This window comes from Rutilus rutilus (genome assembly GCF_951802725.1).
Source record: "Rutilus rutilus genome assembly, chromosome: 10".
In the NCBI taxonomy this organism is placed as follows: domain Eukaryota; kingdom Metazoa; phylum Chordata; class Actinopteri; order Cypriniformes; family Leuciscidae; genus Rutilus; species Rutilus rutilus.
In genome coordinates, this window is record NC_140215.1 from 33977602 (window position 1) to 33997674 (window position 20073).

At 39.3% G+C, this 20073-nt stretch overlaps 2 protein-coding genes and 1 long non-coding RNA gene across 7 annotated transcripts; all 3 read left to right on the plus strand.

Moving 5' to 3' along the window:
* Positions 1–1958: 1958 nt before the first annotated feature.
* LOC311298235 (uncharacterized protein) lies at positions 1959–9124 on the plus strand. Of its 2 annotated transcripts, none has more exons than XM_084420992.1 (2): positions 1959–4779; positions 8687–9124. In XM_084420992.1, exons 1-2 carry the CDS (start codon positions 3508–3510, stop codon positions 8888–8890), a joined length of 1476 nt encoding a protein of 491 aa, XP_084277118.1. In that variant the 5' UTR covers positions 1959–3507; the 3' UTR covers positions 8891–9124. The 2 variants fall into 2 exon arrangements, with proteins under 2 accessions (XP_084277118.1, XP_084277119.1); XM_084420993.1 differs by lacking the exon at positions 8687–9124 and adding an exon at positions 6481–6946.
* A 5228-nt stretch (positions 9125–14352) lies between these two features.
* LOC311297908 (serine/threonine-protein kinase pim-3-like) lies at positions 14353–15877 on the plus strand. The gene is made up of 4 exons (XM_084420382.1): positions 14353–14532; positions 14715–14809; positions 14983–15033; positions 15254–15877. Exons 1-4 carry the CDS (start codon positions 14370–14372, stop codon positions 15611–15613), a joined length of 669 nt encoding a protein of 222 aa, XP_084276508.1. The 5' UTR covers positions 14353–14369; the 3' UTR covers positions 15614–15877.
* A 439-nt stretch (positions 15878–16316) lies between these two features.
* Positions 16317–18764, plus strand: LOC311299079. Of its 4 annotated transcripts, XR_014629048.1 has the most exons (6): positions 16317–16491; positions 16998–17142; positions 17350–17430; positions 17540–17636; positions 17818–17967; positions 18387–18764. It is a non-coding gene; the product is annotated as an uncharacterized lncRNA (long non-coding RNA). The 4 variants fall into 4 exon arrangements; XR_014629047.1 differs by having other exon boundaries at positions 17540–17967; XR_014629049.1 differs by having other exon boundaries at positions 17353–17430; positions 17540–17967.
* Positions 18765–20073: the final 1309 nt, after the last annotated feature.

Here is a 20073-nt window from a genome sequence, read left to right on the forward strand (position 1 = left end):
TGCTTCAGAAATCGATATTTCTTTGGCACAAATACCACCAAATTTGTGGGCTAAAACCAAATATGATGTGGGCCTCATTAAGGGATGTGAGCCAGTTGTGATAACACCAAAGACTGATTTCAGACCATGTAAAGCGCAATATCCCTTGAAACGTGAGGCAATAGAGGGCATAACGCCAGTGTTTGACGCTCTATTGAAGGAGGGAGTAATTAGGCCTTGCAATGATTCACCTGTCAGAACCCCAATTTTTCCTGTAAAGAAAGCACGCAACCCAGGTGAACCATTGCAATGGAGATTTGTTCAGGACCTCCAGGCGGTGAATTCAGCAGTCATCGCCCGCGCTCCTCGAGTCCCCAATCCTTATACCATACTAACTCAGATTCCAGAAAATGCAACATACTTTACTGTGGTGGATTTGGCTAATGCTTTCTTTAGCGTTCCGGTTGATGAAAAAAGCCAGTTTTGGTTTGCATTTGATTTTAATGGCAAGGGGTACACATTTACGAGGCTATGTCAGGGTTTTTGTGAAGCTCCAACTTTGTACAATGAAGCGCTCAGAAGAAGTATTGAAAATTTGGCTTTGTCAGAAGGGACGGCGCTGTTATCTTATGTTGATGACCTTTTGATCTGTTCAGTGAGTGAGGCTGTTTGCAGGGCTGACAGTGTGTCTCTCCTCAAGCATCTTGAAAGGGAGGGCCACAAGGTCAGTATTTCAAAGCTGCAGTTTGTGAAACAGGAAGTGACTTTCCTGGGGCATGTTATTAAACCAAACAGCAAAGCATTGTCACAGAAAAGGGTGCAGGGCATAAAAGAAGCCCCAAAGCCTGTAACAAAAAAACAGATGTTGTCATTTTTGGGGATGTGTGCTTACTGCCGAACATTTATCCCCAACTATGCCATTTTAGAGCAGCCCCTACGAGCCCTTACAACAGGGAAGGGGTTGAAATCATGTGACAGACTTGTTTGGACGAGTGAAGCTGAGATAGCATTTAATAACATGAAAACACAGTTGTGTATGGCTCCTTCGTTAGGCCTGCCGGTTATAGACCGTCCGTTCACGCAGATGGTCGATGAGAGAAATGGCTTTATGGCTTCTGTGCTCCTGCAAAAACACGGTGATCGTTTGAAACCTGTAGCCTATTTCTCAGGCAAACTCGACCCTGTAGCAGCAGGGCTGCCACACTGCCTCCGGGCAGTGGCGGCAGCTGAGCTGGCCGTGATGGCTTCAAGAGAGTTTGTGGGCTATGCTGATTTGACCTTAGAGGTCCCGCATGCGGTGTCTTTGATTTTGCAGGAGCAGAGAACATCACACTTGTCTACAGCCCGATGGCTGAGGTATCATACGATTTTGCTTGATATGCCAAATATCACTGTCAAAAGATGTACAAGATTGAATCCTGCGACTCTTTTGCCAACACAACAGGACGGCGAAGAGCATCACTGTTGTTTGTCAGCTCTCGAGCAGGTATGCACACCGCGCCCAGATTTGTTAGACATTCCGCTTGAAAACTGTGACAATGTCCTCTTTGTGGATGGATCTGCGTCGAAAAATCCGCAAACAGGACAGAATAACGTAGGTTATGCGGTGACGACTGAATTTGAAACTGTAAAATCCGGCAGATTGCCATCTCATTACTCAGCACAGGCAGCTGAGTTAGTCGCCCTGACTGAAGCATGCAAACTAATGACTAGTAAATGCGTGACGATTTACACAGACTCGCGTTATGCCTTTGGGGTCACACATGACTTTGGCGCTTTGTGGAAACATAGAACATTTTTGAAGTCAGACGGCCGACCCATACTGAATGCTACTTTGGTATCTGACCTGTTGGAGGCCATTCTGCTTCCAGACAAGATTGCAGTTTGCAAATGCGCAGCGCACACTAACGATAAGACTTCTATCTCAACAGGCAACGCCAGAGCAGATATGGCGGCAAAAACAGTGGCAACGACCCAGACTGAAGTAGATACCAGCGCCGCCACCTGCGTATCAGTTGACATTAACCTTCATAATGACATTTCTCCTTGTTTACAGAGCATGCAGTCTTTTTCCACAGGAGCTGAGAAAAACAAATGGAAGGCGGCAGGCTGCCGCCTTGTGGATGGTGTATGGACATCTGTTGAGGGGAAGCCGTGCCTACCAAGCCACTTTTTCCAGCATTATTCTAAGTTGTCACATGGGAAAGACCATGTGTCAAAGGCGGGGATGATTATGCAAATGAGAGAATTGTGGTTTACCAAAGGTTTCACAATATATGCTGAAAATTTTTGCAAAAAATGTGCGATTTGTACCGCATACAACATTGCACGGGGCATTAAAACACCATTGGCAAGCCAACCAGCCCCAGATGGGCCATTTGAATATTTAATGATCGATTTCATTGAACTGACCCCTTGTGGAAAGCAGAAATATTGTTTGGTACTTGTTGATATGTTTTCGAAGTGGGTGGAAATTTTTCCCACCTCAAAACAGGATGCTGCGGCAGTGGCGAAAGCGCTGCTAACCGAGATCCTGCCCCGATGGGGCGTGCCAAAGAAGATAAGCTCAGATAACGGGCGTCATTTCGTCAATGAGACGATCAAACAGGTGGGTCAGTTCTTGGGAATCGATCTGAGAACACACTGTGCATATCACGCTGCCAGCGGAGGTGCGGTTGAACGTGAGAACCAGACGGTGAAGACCAAACTGGCAAAATGTTGCGAAGAAACGGGATTGTCATGGGTGAAGGCACTACCCATTGTACTGATGTACATGAGAATGAGAAAGAGAGTAAAAACGAATTTGAGCCCATTTGAAATTCTATTTGGTAGACCACCATTCATGGGTATAGTGGGGGAAAAAAGGCGGCTTCCATCAACAGATGTGTGTGAGAATGAAATGTTGAATTACTGCAAAGAAATGTCGTGTCTGCTATCTGCTGTTTCTGTGCAGGTAAAGGCAGCTCAGAGCAAGGTGGCAGAGACGTTCCTGCACAACGTCAGACCAGGGGATTACGTGGTGATCCGCGACCTCAGGAGGAAAAGCTGGAGAGCGAAACGGTGGCTAGGACCATTCCAAGTCTTGCTGGTCACGTACACGGCGGTGAAGGTCGGGGAACGAGCGACTTGGGTTCATTCCAGCCACTGCAGGAAGGTTCCGCCCATATCGGAAGAGCAACAGGAGGAGGAGTCCCAAAGACAGCAGCAAGCTCAACAATAAGCCCTAAAGACAAGCAGGTGCAAGGTCACTCAGAGAAAGTGGTGAGACCAGTGTGCAGAATAAAGCCATTTGTACAGTCAGAGACATTGACCATTGAACTAACAAAACGTAAAGATTTACTGGCAACAGATCCCCACATTTTAGCAGCAGCAACAAGCGGAGTGAAATACGAGCTGTGAGAAGGAAGCTGGGAGTAGAGGAGGGTTCTGATTGCACAGGCAGTATCAGGTTGCACACTGCACATCAACAAAGACTGATAAGACTCTGAGTGGTTTAGAAAAAACAACACAGTTGCAGAATTAGACAAGATGGATCGTTCAAAGCCATGGCATCCATTCAGAATACCAGGAATGTGCGGACTTTGTAAAGGCACGTTCATCTTAACTTTGATATCAGTGACTATTTGTTCTGAAACATCTGTGCTGAACAACATCATCAGACAGCGTGATAAAAGAGATACATTCACGGAAGTGGAGCCGGTGAAAGGACTGCACGGAAGCATCATCACAATAGAGGAGGGATCAAGTGTGATTTTCAAGTGCAACCCATTCCAGAAGAACTGTCTCGGGTGCAATGGACATACCGAGGAGCACGCACATTTCTACTTCTGCGAAAGCCCATGTGCGTGGACCGACGTAAAAGCATACGCTCATCACTACAGGACGGAATATGATGAAAGATTTCAGGTGTACGCTGAAGACAAAATGAGTAACAACAGATACGGGATGAGAGTGGAATTGAAACATGCGACGCGTGCTGACCAAGGCAGGTACTACTGTGCCCTGGACTTGGCTGAAACTGACTGGTATGAAACAATAGACATTATGATAGTCGAGGCAACCAGACCACAAGCAGCAACAATGACAACACCTTTCTTGTCACCTGTGCCACCCGAGGTCGAACAGGCTACTGAAGAAGAACTGGCCTGGATGGGGGACGAAGACACAAACAAAGGTCAGATAAATCCTGAAGTAAAGAAAGCAATGATGAAATGCCAGGGGAACAAAGCCTGCGCACTAGCAATGCTGCAGAAAGAGGAACTGGAGATCAAGACAAGCTGCTGGATGTGTCTTCAAATGTCACACGCATGGAAAGCTGTCCCTCTGACGACAGCAACAGTCAACGAAACTAAGTGCCTTATTCCTCAGCAGATGACTGAAGTGCTAAAAACTGTTGTGGACCTGGAAGAGGGAAGAGTACCAACGAAACAGCCTGCTGACGACTGTGATCATATACAACAATACAACAACACTAACATAGCAATTCCACCTTTGAGGGTAACGTATGCCCAGGGTGACGTTTGCGTCTGTTTCAACAGACCAAGACTGTTAAGGACTGGATGGTCTGACTGCAGAATCAAAATCAACATACATGACAGAACAATGGACAATTGTACAGCAGTCATCAACAACAAAGAAATCAACTTCACATGCCCATTCAACAAACCAAACCAAAGTTCACCAGCTGCGGTGTGGGTATGTGGCGACAGAGCTTATCACCGTTTGCCTACAAAAGACTGGTCAGGTTGCTGTTATCCAGCCTTGATGAATGTGGGAACCTCTGTGTATTTGCCAAACAAAGTAGGTAAAAGAGAAAAACGAGATATTAATATTTTGCCTGAAGCTCTGCCAAATAGTTATGCAGGATATACATTAACTGACCCGTGGACAACACCGGGAGCAAATATAGGTTGGTCAATTTTCTTAGGGGTGGGTACAGCAGTAACGATAAACAAGATTAATGGGTTAGCATGGACAGTACTAGCGATAGCCAATAGCACAGAAAATGCTTTGACATTAATAAGCGAGGAAATGCGTCAGTTGAGAGAATCAGTTATTCAGAACCGTTTGGTCCTAGACATTCTGACGGCAGAGAGGGGTGGAGTCTGTAAAATGTTGGGGGTATCATGTTGTTTTAATATTCCTGATTACAGTGACAACTTAACTAATATCATCGAGCACATGAGAGAAGCTGTAAAAGAGCCGCCTCAGGCTGCTGGTAGTGAGTGGATGGAGTGGCTGATGTCCGCATGGTCAGGGTGGTTTTTCAGAATAATTCTGTTTTGCCAATTGTTGGTATGGGATTATTAGTTCTGCTCTGTTTACCATGTATCTTGAGGTACATTTCAAGCTCAGTACAAAGACTGATTAGAGCAGGGACAGCCAAAACAATGACATCAGTACAAGCAGTAAAAATAACTATGCGTTCAGCTACTGATGAGCAGCAGTATGACTATGACAGCGACGAGATTTACATAGAGATGTGATAAATTCTTTCTTGCCTTTCTGGAACAATGAACGGGTTTTCCTAAACTTTGATTGTTTAGGTTTTGATATCATTGATTGACTGTACTATTTACTATTCTTTTATTAATGTTATTTCTTTTTTCCATTTTAAGCCATCTTAATTTTTCTACAAGACTCAAGTAAAATGATCAGGTATATGAAAGTCAGTAATGAGGAGTATAACTGTGATGTAAAGACTTGAAGTGATTGTATTCTTGGGGATTCAATAGTAAAATGGGTTTGATTGATTTTAGAAAATAGAAATGAATTTTTATTATTTTATTGGTTATCAGAGAATGATAAACAGGGGGGAGATGTTAATGAAAAATTCATTGTTCTTGTGTCCATTCATTTAAACTTGTTGATTTCATTTGAGTGTGTGTAAAAGCATCTGACCATATATATTTCTGTGAGGGTTTTCTAACAGCTGAAGAAGGGACAGGAAGACAGGGTGATAAAACTTACACCTGAGCACGAGAAAGGATCCAGCCAGGAGAATACAGGGGTCGTTTAACAATAAACAAGGGGTCCCATGCCATCCCCTTAGGGGATAAAGAACAGCAGGAGGTCATCTAGATTGTAAATGAAGGCCTTTTGGCTTCTCAGGGACAAAGAATGTAAATGAAGGCCTTTTGGCTTCTCAGGGACAAAGAACAGCATGACCTGCCCAGGGGGGGTAGAACCAGTCCATACTAGCTTGAGATATAAGATGTCTTTAAGGAAATTTACAGAAACTGGGAAAGGAGGAGTCAAGAATGTCAGAAACCTGTATAAAATGTCTCAGTTTTATTATGTCAGGAGGCTTTCTGTTTCACATCTGGGTGGCTGCGGTTGCGAAAAGATTCCTCAAAGAATAAAGCCTTTTTCTTCTTTATTACAATTTTGCCTTTTGAGTGTTCCTTAACCCTGTGATGCTGTTTTTCCCAGTGAGATAAAAATTGCTATAACAATCCTCTTGTTCTTTTTCTGGACTTTTGAATCTCTGTTCCTCAACAGGTCTCTCTGGTTCTTCCTCCCCACTTTCTATCTGTTGTTCTTCGATCTGCTCTTCATCCTCCAGTCTTTCCATTTCTACACTGTTTTCCAGTATAATGTCCTCTTCATCTTCTACAGTCTCTTTCAAGTCCTGCCTTTCTGCTTCATTACCTTCTGTGACCTCTTGTTCTTCTTCTGGACTCAAATCTTTAAAAAAAAAGTACCATTAAAGTCATATATAATTTTTTTTTAAATAAAGTGTAGTTTAACATAGAAACTTGTATAGCTACAGTATTTAGGTTTCAGTGCTTGCAAATACAATTTACCCTGTAAAATATGCTCAAAGAGGATGAGCATTTTGTCCATCACCATATGTCCCTCAGGTGGGAACTCAAAGGGACACTGGACCTCCGTTGTCCACTTATGGGCCTTCGAACATTTCCCTAGTAGAAGAAGAGGAACATATTCCAGAGCTTTCAGCTTCTCCATCTAAAATATAAGAACGTCAAACAGTACAGCTTTTAAAAATGGTTCATAATAATTCTGAAAGAAACTAAAAAATATGCTTAGCATCATGTGACTCCAAGCCAACATGTGTTTTTTCTTGCTTGAACACAGTTTTTTTTTTTTTTTTTTTTATGTCCAGGCTTATTATTTATATTATACCATACAAAAAATTCTGAAAGGCTATTCAGACTGTTTAATTAAAAAAAATCAAGGCTTCTGCTAAAGTTGAGTATGACAAGCTTTCTGCTTTCAATGAACATCAGTTCACTTGGTAGCCATAGTTGCAAAGCCTCCAGGCAACTTTTTTTATGTTATGCAAGGCTAACTGCTATTTACTTGAATGGGGAACTCCTGAAATCTCAAAACATATTGTAAAATTAGCAATAAAATCTGACACGAACTGTATCATAAGATCAAATAAGAGTTAAAACTGTAAATTTTGTTTAGATTTAGTCATTGTGCATGTGCAGTAGTTCTCCTTTTTCTGGGAACCAGAGCTTCTAATGGCAGCTGCAGTGATGTGTGACTTTACCAACTGCCTATTAGCTCTTTTATTTACAAGAGTTCTGCCCATTAGTGGCACATCAGTGGAAATAATATGAATTACTTTTTATTTGAACTGTCAGTTTACAGGAATTACAATTTATTCATGATCATGTAATGTATTATGTTTATGTACTTGTATGTAAAACATCTTTATATTGTATAGCCTCCTATATAAATGTTTAGTTTTGGTTTAGAACAAAGTGTGAGGTGTTGTTTTAGCCCACTGCTGGGCTTTGGCACGAAACTTTGCCAACCGCGCTGATTGCTTAAATTCAATCAGAATTTGTTTCTGTATACTACAAATAGTATGGAGTACGGTTGAACCTGGCGTACGGTTGGACTATACAAAAACAAAACAAAATAAATTTGACATAGCATAAAAGACAAAACTTCAATTACAGATTCATTTATCTTTGATAAGTATATAGTTTTTTCACACACACACACACACACACACACACACACACACACACACACACACACACACACACACATATATATATACACATATATATCTATCTATCTATCTATATCTATATACAGTACCAGTCAAAAGTTTGGAAACATTACTATTTTTAATGTTTTTGAAAGAAGTCTCTTATGCTCATCAAGCCTGCAGTTAAAAAAAAAAAAAACAAAAAAAAAAAAACAGTAATATTATGAAATATTATTACAATTTAAAATAATGGTTCTCTTTTTTAATATATTTTAAAATGTAATTTATTTTTGTGATGCAAAGCTGAATTTTCATCAGCAAGTACTCCAGTCTTTGGTGTCTTATGATCCTTCAGAAATCATTCTAATATGATAATTTGATACTCAGTTATTATCAATGATGGAAACAGTTGTGCTGTTTAATATATTTTTTTGGAATACTTTTTTCAGGATTCATTGATGAGTAAAACGTTAACAGCATTTATTCATAAAAACAGCATTTATTCAAAATAAAAACATTTCTAACAATATAAATCGTTACCATCACCTTTTATCAATTTAACGCATCCTTGTTGAATTAAAGTACTAATTTCTTAAAAAAAAAATTGTTATTGTTCCCAAACTTTTGAACGGTGGTGTATATTGTTACAAAAGATTTCTATTCTAAATAAATACAGTTCTTTTTAACTTTTTATTCATCAATTATTAAATAATAATTAATTCATATATACATGACCAGCTGTGGACGCACCGGCCGATGAGGGACCAGCTGTGGACGCACCGGCCGATGAGGGACCAGCTGTGGACGCACCGGCCGATGAGGGACCAGCTGTGGACGCACCGGCAGATGAGGGACCAGCTTCCTCATCTCTGGAATCCTGCACTTTTCTCAGGAAGCTCACAGAGGCTGGTGTGCGAGGAATGTTTTGCCTTCTTTTCATAAAGGGCTACACCAGCGCTTCCCCCAGCTCCTCCAGAAACAGCCTCCTTCGGTAGCTTTTCGCCTGTCCCCAGGTGGGATTGATCTCCCTCCACAGACCGAAAGAATTGTAGACCGAGACATCAGTAATGTTGAAGAAGATAGCCATGGGCCAGTCTTCCGTCCACATGTGTGTGTTGCAACAATCTGTAATATTACACGAACATGCACAACATTTTAGTAAATGTTTGGTCATCTATTTGATAATGCAATTTACTTTTTTTCCCCAATACATTTAAAGTTCAATTTACCATTTAACTTAGAATATAAGTTATTATTGTACAATTATTTTTAGCAGTGAACAAATACAAAGTACCACATACCTTGTCTAGATTGTCCACTCCACCTTTAGTGGCGTTGTAGTCCAAAATCATCTCCGGTTTTCTGTCCTCACGTTCACTGACTGCTGCATCCTTGTGTGTGGTGCTCATAAGAATCACGTTCTTCTTCTTTTTTGGGCAGTAGGACACGATGGTGTGTGTCTCAGTGAACGCGAACAGAGATGAAAAAGGAGCCCTGAGGGTTGTTCCATAAAACAAGATTAGAATACAAGCCAGGCTTATTTTGGTTAGTCAGACTTATTGTCGGCTGATTCTGTTTCATAAAGCAAACTTAAAATAGTTCAAACTCAGTTACTCTGGCAACTTATGCTGGGAAACTAGCCTGGTCCAGGGCAGGCTAACTGTCAGGCTAAGCCTCAGCTGTTACACAGATCCTCTAACACTGACCAATAGGAACACAATGACTGACACTCTCTCATACCATTATTTGACTTTATTAACCATTATCAGTCCAAAAATAAATATACAGTAAAGAAAATCAGCTTAAATAAGGCTACAATGATAAATGAGACAATATAGACCTACAAACGTGTTAAATTGTATATTAAATGTTTGTTAAGGTTGATATATATATATATTTTTTTTACATAAACAATTGATAGTATACAATATAACTTAACACGTTTGTAGGTCTATAGTGTCTCATTTATCATTGTAGCCTATATATATATATATATATATATATATATATATATATATATATATTATCCAGGTTTTATTTTTGTTTTGTGCCCAAGATTTAATTAGATAGTTTTAATGTTTATGGTTATTAGAAGAACATTACAATCTAAAATAAAATAAAAAAAGCTTTTTAAGGCAGAGGTTAAAATCACAAAATTTAAAATAAATAATTACAAAAGCACAGACTACATTTTAACTGGTAAGATGAATCTGAGCTTAGTAATTGGCTATATTATCATAAAAATACATTTGTAGGTTTAAAATTCTAAATAAGGCACATCTAATGTCCAACGACAAATATTTTAGCATATATATATATATAATATTATATATTATGTACTTTATTATGTCTTTCAATTCAAACACATTTAACACAATTATACAAGTTATTTAGTTAATGTAGGCTAATATGTATTCCTTTATTTTATGGAATATTCTTTAATTTTAGAGTTGCACATATCTTTTCAAAATGTATACTTTTGCTCTTAATTTCACGTTATCCTCTCCATAATGTAAACTAAATCTAACCAAACATTCTTGCTTTCTCAAAAAAACTAAACAAATGTTGCTTTAAAAGCTGTAATTCTCAGCATTCTAAATAAGCATAAGTCATCTTTCTTAAGTAGCTTAGGTCCTAAACCCAAAACTATATTTTGTATCTTTATTATATTTGGTTTCTTAAAAAATTCTTCCCTGAATAAGTATAAAATATATGAGTGTAATGAGCTATAAGTTCACTGCAACTTATCCAACATCCTAAAGATAAATTATTATAATTAGAAGATATTTCTGGTGTTATAAAATATCGCATAGCCTATTAATTTTCCAAGCAAAATGTATATATTGGTCAGAATTATTGCGATCCTATTTGGCGCGCATGCGCGCAGCGGCGCTCGTTCAATGTGAAGTTTAGCAGCAAAATGGAAATATTTGCACGACTTTCTAAGATGTACAGATGGAGAATATTCCTGTGAAATGTAAGTTTTGCAAACACATTGTCTCAAACGCATAAAACAGCACAAAATATACGCTGTTTGATGGTGGATCGATTTGATCTATGATCGACCTCTAGGGCTGCTTAAGAAACACACACACACACACACACCCTACCCCTAAACCAGAGCCGAGAGCCCGTCTACGGAGAGCCTTGGCACTTCCTATTAGCCCCATTGTATCGATCTTGGTTGCAGTTTAGAATTCCACTGGAGGTGATCGCGGGCGAGCGCAGACTGAATGGGAGTCTATAGCCCCTTTCACACAGAGATTCCGGAAAATACACGGATAAAGTGACCCGGGATTTGACCCGGGTTCGTTTGATTTTGGTTCATTCACACTGCCAGTGATTTTCCGGAATCAGAGAGCGCGTTCACACACAACACGTGTATGTCCCGGAAAGACACGTGACATCGATGTGACTTGTAATGTCTCAGCAGAGTCTTCAGTTTGCTTATGAGCTGCGATTTTCTCTCTCGAGAAACCACGCTTGTGCATTTATTTATCTGATTCGATCATAAACTTGTGCATTACGTACCGCTTCACAGCTGGCGAACGATCCCGCGCTTCAGCGTCATCACTGCGACACGGCATTATTACGGCTTTTGTTCACACAGCGCGCGTTCCGGGACTGAACACGGCAATGTTACTAGGTCCCCAACCCGGCATCGATCCCGGGTCGTGTTTGCGTTCACACAGAAGGCGTTCCGGCAATTTGCCGGCAATTTCCCGGGTTCAATGCGCTGTGTGAAAGGGGCTTATGGGGCTAGACGGCTAAATTTGTCTCTTTCACCCGAGTGCCGTTGAGAAATCTCAGATTTGATTGTAGGTTTTGCAAGTTCAACATGGGTTATAGGTCGAAAGTTGAATGAACGAGTACTTATGTCCTTTCGATTTCTTACAGGTTGAGTTGTTGTTGCCCATAACACGCTAGCATTCTGCTAATGAACGCTGATTGGTCAGTGAAGGACTGATTACGACCAGAGATACCGCTTGATGGCATCGTGGCATCCGAAGCGGGACCAGAAACAAACAAAACATAAACTCGTCTAGCACGTGTGTTTACCTGTGTCAGCTGTGTTGTCGATGCCTCGAGAGAAAAGAAAGTGCAGAGCGCGAACGCACCAAAGTGACTGAAGGATTGCCGTAAAGCAGTATCTCTGGTCGTACGATGTGTATGACGTCATTGACACTTTAAAATACTTTTTAAAGCAAATAAGTGACTCTAAAAAATCTAACACCCAGCAATGTGTAATTGCTTTGCATCTCCTTTCGAATACAACATTCAAATTACTAGACAAATAATTACATCCTGAGAAAAGTGGATTCTGGGGGTGAAACCCCATAGACTCCCATTCATTCTGCACTCGCCTGCGAGCGCCCCCGCATGGACAGAGACGTGTTACTGCAGCCAGTCCAGAAACCGGAAGTAACCAGAGAGTGCCAATTCTCTTCCTATTAGACATTCTCTGCCTAAACCTACATATCATCCACACACACACACACACACACACACACACACACACACAGCAGCTCACATAAAAAACGGCGCGTTTTTGCTCACCCTCAAAAGTGACAACTTTAACCTGCTATATAAAAATATCTGTGGGGTATTTTGAGCTAAAACGTCACATACACACTCTGGGGACATCAGAGACTTATTTTACATCTTGTGAAAAGGCCATACCACTCCTTTAAGCTGTTTTCCTCATGGGGACCAAAAAATGGTTCTAGAGGGAAAAGGATTTCCGATACTGTCATCTTTGTAGGGACACTTTGTTGAAACTAAATATAAAAAAGTGTATAAAATATAAAAGTGAAACTCCTCCAATGCCAATCTGTGTGTGGGCACGAGTAGCCAGTTGTGTAACTCTTATTTTTATCAATATGATTCTTATTCTTGCTGTACCATGACTTGAATAACTGCACTAATGACTTGAAAGATAATAGTTAATTATGTGATATAATAGTGTTGTCCAGTTATGTCCTCTTCAGTGTCTGTTTAGCACCAAAAACACTCATATTTCAGAGTCCTTTCCTGATTTCTTCTCCTCTCTGTTCCATCATTACACCAGTAGATGGCGATGAGTGAGTGAGTGAGTGAGGATGGACAAATAAACCATCATAAATAGCGTTTAACAAATGTCACAATATACATAAATGTCAGACATGTAAACAGTGTGAAAGATGTGCCATTTTTTTCAGATATTGTTTTCATTTAATTTGTATCTGTTTTGTCTATGATTGTTTGTTACTGTTTTGTATTTGTTATTGTTGCATAATAATAAATCCATATTAATAATAAAAAAATACATCCACATTAATAAAGGATCCCAAAACAAGTCCAAACGAAAAAGCCCATTTACGATTTTCTTTAACGTTTATTACAAATATACATGCAACATGTATTCAATTCAAGAGATACAAATGTTAAATAAAATATAAACACGTTAAACAAAATAAACACGTTCTTGCTCAGACGTGGACAGGCTCTGAGTTTCTGTCAGGTTGGTGTTGGACTTCTGGCTTCGGGTCAAATCTCGAGCTCGGAGCTCTCAGCAAGTATGTTATTTCCTATCCAAAACAAAGAGTATATGAACAAGTCAACTCATGAATGTTTTTTTTAGAGCTAGAACAGAATTGAATTCTGTTTGGTTTACTGATTCTGTTATTTTCCTGTTTACTACAGCTTTAAAACAATCTGTATAGTATCAAGCGCTATATAAATGAAGGTGATTTGACTATAACAAGAACATTCCCAGCTAGCAAAAAGTCGTCTATTAGACGTTGAATAGACGTAAATCTTCAACGTCTAATTACGGTCCACTGAAGGTTGAAAATGAACATTTAAAAGACGTCAAATTTGTCGTAAAATAGACATAAATCTTCAACGTTTACTCGATGCCTATTGACAATTGTCAATTCTCAAGTCCCAACACATTAACATGCCAAATAACATTTTAGATTAACATATGGATGAAACAAAGCTTTAAAGAGAGAATAGCTTTATTATACTTAAAACAGCACATTTTAAGACATGATGGCTCATATGACCTTTACCATTGCCAGAACTGTGCCAAATGAGGCCTGGAAATGTATGCTCTCTTTTTAATAAAAGATCAAATAAAAGAACAAAAAAATAACTATCATTATCGTGAAATAAAATGATTATTACTTAATATTGTGAAAACCGCTTTGGTCACCGCTAAGGGACATTTATGCAGGTATTAAGCAGAAACAGGGCGTCGTCAGGCGGATAGCTTGCAAATATTTGCATTACTTTGGATTTGTGACATTAAAGATAAGAATTTAACAGTAAAATGGAAGTTATATCATTGTTAAATGTGAGGTCAGAGATGTTTCTGATTTTTGTTTATGCTTAAATATTTCTCCTTTTTTTTCCAGAAAAACCTACAAAACATAAGAAGATGGAAAGAATGTGTCGGTTCATCAGGAACTTGTGGACGAGTCTGTCCCGCTGCTGTTCTGACAGTAAAGCTGTGGATGTTGTGGAGCCTTTCGTTCCTCCACTAGATCTGGACTCAGAGCCAGATTCTGATCCAGATCACTCCGGCGTCGAGCCAGATCATGGTAAATCTGCAGTCATTATTGTTTTAAACAGTATTATCGTCTTGTTTCCCACTAAAGATATCTTGAGGCTTGTTTTCAGAGAATATTCATATTATTTTTTCGACCTGCACTGATATTTTTACTATAAAACAAAGGATCTAGCAAGCTCATATATTTCTCATATTTTCCTGTTTGTTTTTCAGACTCCTTTGAGTCTCTCTATAACGCGGGAGAGATGATTGGATCCGGAGGATTCGGAAGAGTGTTTGAGGGAACACGCAAATTTGATGGCAAAAAGGTAAAGCAGTCTTGTTGAATTGTATAAACATTTTGCTCTTGCACGCATCAAAACATATTTAAAACAGATGATTTAATACTTGGATGCTCAAATCGTAAATGTTATGTGCAAGGTCAGGCGCTTGAATGCTGTTACTGTTATTGAATAGTGTGTTTCTTTTTTCGTTTTTGCAGGTTGCCATCAAGCGGATGCGCAAGACTTGCAACGATGTTTATCTTGCTATTGTAAGTTGGCCAAAAGCTGAATGTGTATTTAGTTGTTTAAGTGCTGATTACTGTAGTCAATACACCTGTAGGAAGCATTAGGTGTAAATGTAATGGACAAATAAGCCTGGAAAGGCTCTGTTGATCGGATCTACAAAGATCAAAGAAAAGTACCTTTAAAAATGAAGTTTTCTTCAGATTTTTACCCAGCTAATCTTCTGTCTTCTTTTCTTTTCTTTAGCCTGGGCGTCCCGAACCTCTCATTACAGAAGTGGCTCTGCTGCTAATGATGAGGCAAGAACCCATAAGCCCCTACGCCATACAACTACACGATTGGTTTGAGCACCCTCGAAAATTCACCCTGGTGATGGAGTATCCCGAACCCTGCGAGAGCGTGCTGGACTTCATCATTCGTAATCCTCAACTGGACGAAACGACCGCACGGGTCATCATGCGACAGGCTGTGCTGGCAGTGCAACACTGCATTGATCATGACGTTTTTCACAATGATGTTCATGCGCACAATTTCCTGTTGAAGAAAGACACGTTAGAGCTCAAGCTGATAGACTTTGGCTGTGGTCAGCTGCTTAGTAGTGATTAGAGCTGAAGATCTTTGCCCGAACCCGACGGGTTTGGTCGGGTTCGGACTTAATTTCTATTATTTTACACGGGCTCGGGCCGGGCTCGGGCTCGCGCTTCGGGTTGCGTGGTAAATGAGCGGTCAGGTGATGTGTTTAGATTAGCGTGTAAATGGATGGCTGGTGAAATGGAGGCTGGTCTCTGGAGGACTTATTTTATTTCTTTGTTCCAACTTCCAAGTGGCCTCTAGCCTCCGTTAGTCATGAATAAATGATGTTCAAATTTTTATAAATTACTCCTTTTTTTTATGAAAGACAAAGGTGCTGTGTGCGTGCGTCTCTTTCTTTCTTTCTCTCCCTTTTCCGCCGAGTGGTGCGTGTGCCGGCTCGCGGTGTGAAGCGCGTGTCCGCGCTATTCTCCGACACTCTTATCACTGCTGATAGACGGCCTTTTGGACAGTCGGGCTGTAAACGGGTTCGGGCTTTTAAAAAGATGTCAATCAAAATGTACTTGTCGGGCTCGGGCCAAACTCTGTCGGGCTCGGGCCTTTTCGGGCCGAACTTTTAAGGCCCGATTACAGCTCTAGTAGTGATGGCTACGACAGCCACATTTACATTGGTGAGCATTTTGGGAGTGTGTGGAAACCTGGATGTAATGACTTGCTGATTATTTGACACTTTGAAAAAATTGCTCAACAATGCACAAATGTCTTGCTTACAGGAGTACTGGATTACTGCCCTCCTGAAGTCTTCACAGAACCTCGATTTCACGCCGTCCCAGCAAATGTCTGGGCTCTTGGAGTGTTGCTGTACGAGATGGTGAACGCACGTCCTCCTTTTCACAATCCAACGGAAATCAAAGAAGCCAAACTTACATTTCAGAACACCAGCTTATCCAACGGTGAATGAATGATATTGATAACAGCGATAAACACACACATAAAGCAAAAGGCTCAGTACAGACACAGTTAAAGTTGAAGTGTGTAAAAATTTTGATATATAGTTAAATACTATAAGAAATGTAGCTTTAGTCACAGAAGTGAAAGCCAAAATTCACTGCATTTCTACTTTCGGAGATTATTGTTCATAAAGACAAATGCAACACAGCTAAAAGTATTCCTAATATGTTGGACCTGAAACATGCCTTCACAAGTACCAGTAAGAGCTGCGTTTGTGATGTTTGAGTTGGGGATGACGTGATGACGTAGGTTTTTTAAAATATGCTTTATTTTGTCATTTCGCAACGTGCCACTAGTGCAGAAGAAAATACATACTTCACCTTTAAAGTAAAGATAAAGAACACTTTACCTTATATTATTCATGTTTCAGATGCTGTTTTCATAGATGCCAACATTAGTGTCACATGGTCATGACTAACCAGCTCTCTCCTTAATAAAATGTGTACAGAATGCAGTGATCTGATTAGCCAGTGCCTAACCCTGGATCCAACTAAACGCCCGACGGTAGAGCAGATCTTACAACATAAGTGGATTAGAAATGATCTACTGTAGGATGGAGAACTTCAGGAGATTCACTCGATCAGAGATTTCAGGTGTGAGGAAGAGTAACAGACAGAGTAGATTATTAGCATTTGTCTTCAATTCTGGATTATTTGTAGTGAGGTTTTCAAATTTTTGTTCATTGTAATGTTCTTTTTATAGTCAAGTCACCTTCATTTATATATATATATATATATATATATATATTAGTATATTATTTTCACCAATTGTGCCACTTAATGATTTTCTTTTTAATTCAGTAGTTTCTGACTCTAAACACGCTGAAGAAGAGAAGGCTGAGTTCAGAAGGAAGCTCCAGACCTGGTTTCCTGGCATTGAAGGTAAGAAATTCAGCCAGCGCCACAACAACAAAAGATACTGTTTTCTTTTAGATTATTAATATATTATTTCCACCAATTGTATCTTAATTATTATTTTTCATTTCACCAGTATCTGAATCTAAACCAAGTGGAGAAGAGAAGGCTGCCGTTTTATAATACTCGAAGGCGAGAGGCTTTCTAAGCGAAACCCCATTCGTCGTCACAGCGTAACGTCTCCTACTCAGGGAACGAGGGTTACATACATAACCGAGACGATTTCTCTTAAACATTTAGGATACACGTTAATTTGTTTTTTTCCCCCAGAAATAAATTCTTGAACATAAAAATTTGTTCTCTAATATTGATTATTTCCATCAATTGTGTCTTAATGATTTTTTATTCCTCCAGTATCTGACTCTAAACCAAGTGAAGAAGAGAAAGCTGAATTCAAGAGAAAACACAAGACTTGGTTTCCTGACCTCCAAGGTAAAAACTTCAGCTAAGGCTGCAACCACCATAGACATTGAGAGGGACCCACATTTCCCCCAGATATTCAGGGTAATTGTCGAAAATGATCAATTATTTTCAGATTTATTAAAAACAAACAAGCACGGTCTTCAACTAAGCTACTTTGTTTGTTATCCTCAATTTAGAATACTTTGTAGGCCTATATTTCAGTCAAATTCATAGACCCCTCATGGTGAAACAAGTTAAGTGATATGTCTTTTTTACCTCCTCCAGCTTATTAAACCTGATTATGTCTATTTCCTGTCACGGTTGGTAGATCCGCTGTCTCATTCTGGTCTTGTGTGTGTGTGTGTGTGTGTGTGTGTGTGTGGGTCTCGTTTGCGCTGATTGTTTCTTGTGGGCGTTACCGCTTATTATCATCATCAGCGGCAGCTGCAGACCATCTAGCCAGCTTACTTAATAACAAAACTTAATACTTAATGCCCTTTCTTTCGTCTTGTGTTTGTCAGATCGTTGTTGAAGCTTCCCGTGTTCGTGCCTGTTTCCTGTATTCCTCGTGTTTCCCGTCTCACTGGATACCGGATTGCTTCACTCCCGTTCTCACCTCTGGATTATCTTCTCTGCTTCACTCACCCCTGGATCGCCCATCTCAGTCCCTGCGTCACCGCTCTCCTGCAGTCTGTGTTCCTGGTCTGACTTTCGTCATCAAGCGATCATCTGCCTGTTCTGAGTTTTCCTGTGTGAACATCTGTTCAATAAATCATCATTTTACTTGCTATTGCTTCCGTCTTACTTATCATTACATTTCCTCAAAAGGAAAATGTAGGTGCAAGTCAGCGAAGTCCATGTAAAAAGCGGAGCGTGCCTAAGGATACCAGCGAATGAACAAGGGAATGAAGCATCACCAACATTTGTACTTTGTAAAATGAACTGAATAAAAAAATTTAACTTTATTTATTAGGACGATACACATGAATTAACAATGGTGTTTACATTGAAAGCCAAAATAGCTCATTTTCATGTATAATATATTCTCTGTATTATAAATATACATTAAAGATAAACAGAGTATGCATGTATTTCCTGATTTGGTTTTATTTGATTTATATCATATTTTGTTTAATTATAAATATGCATAAAGTGAAGATAATCATAGTATGCACGTATTGCCTGAACGACATATTAAAGTCACCATGAAATGGACAATTGTTGTTTTTATTGAATATTGCAATAAAGAAATAATTTATTATAAATGATTTATCCATGCACATCATATATATATATACATATACAGAGAAAACTGCATTGTATATACACACATATGACCACTCCCACCATCACAATGCAATGGACATTGTGCAGGGATGATTTTTGTCCAAATTAATCAAGGCTAGAAATTATGAGAAAAAAGTCAGAATTGCAGGATATAAGGAGTTTAGAAATGTGAATTGTGAGATAAAAAGGCGCAATTACCTTTTATTCTGTGGCGGAAACAAGCTTCTATACATCACTGAATTAAAACAGCTGAAGAAACTAAGAGGTGGATCCTGTAAAATCTTTTATTAGCTTTATTATAATATCATCATCAACATCATATTCTGAGAGTAGAAAACCAGCTACAATCTCAGAGTCTTGCTCACATGAGGCTTTCTTAAAAATCAATTAGTGGTAAAAAAAAAAAACATTCAAATCAGACAATCTCAAAATCTGTCTCTTAAATCGCGATGTCCCTCAACCTGTGACAGACCGGCTTATTGTTTTATAAATGAGCTACCATGCAATGCATTTGGCCTATTTCTAAACACAGCTGACTGTTTTATGGCATCCTAATACAAATGGAAAGAAACACAGTTCACTGTTTATCAAACTAAACTTAAAAGTGGAGCACCGGTGTAGGTGTATATGTATATGTATGAAGAGTTCAGATGCAAAAGCCTCTAAGTGCCATCTGAAATTTTCTTCTAGAATGATCATTTTTATCAAGCTTGCGTATATAAGTTCAAAAATATAAATTTATTAGAAATGTTTATTTAAAACAGTACTACTCTTTTTAATATTTTAAATCAATGTAATCTTTTTGCGTTGTGATCATATAGTGAGTACAATTTTGCAGATTGACAATTATAATTCATTTTCAGTGAATTAAATCACATCAACTCAATGAAATGCTGAACAACTCAATTAAACTAAATGTGA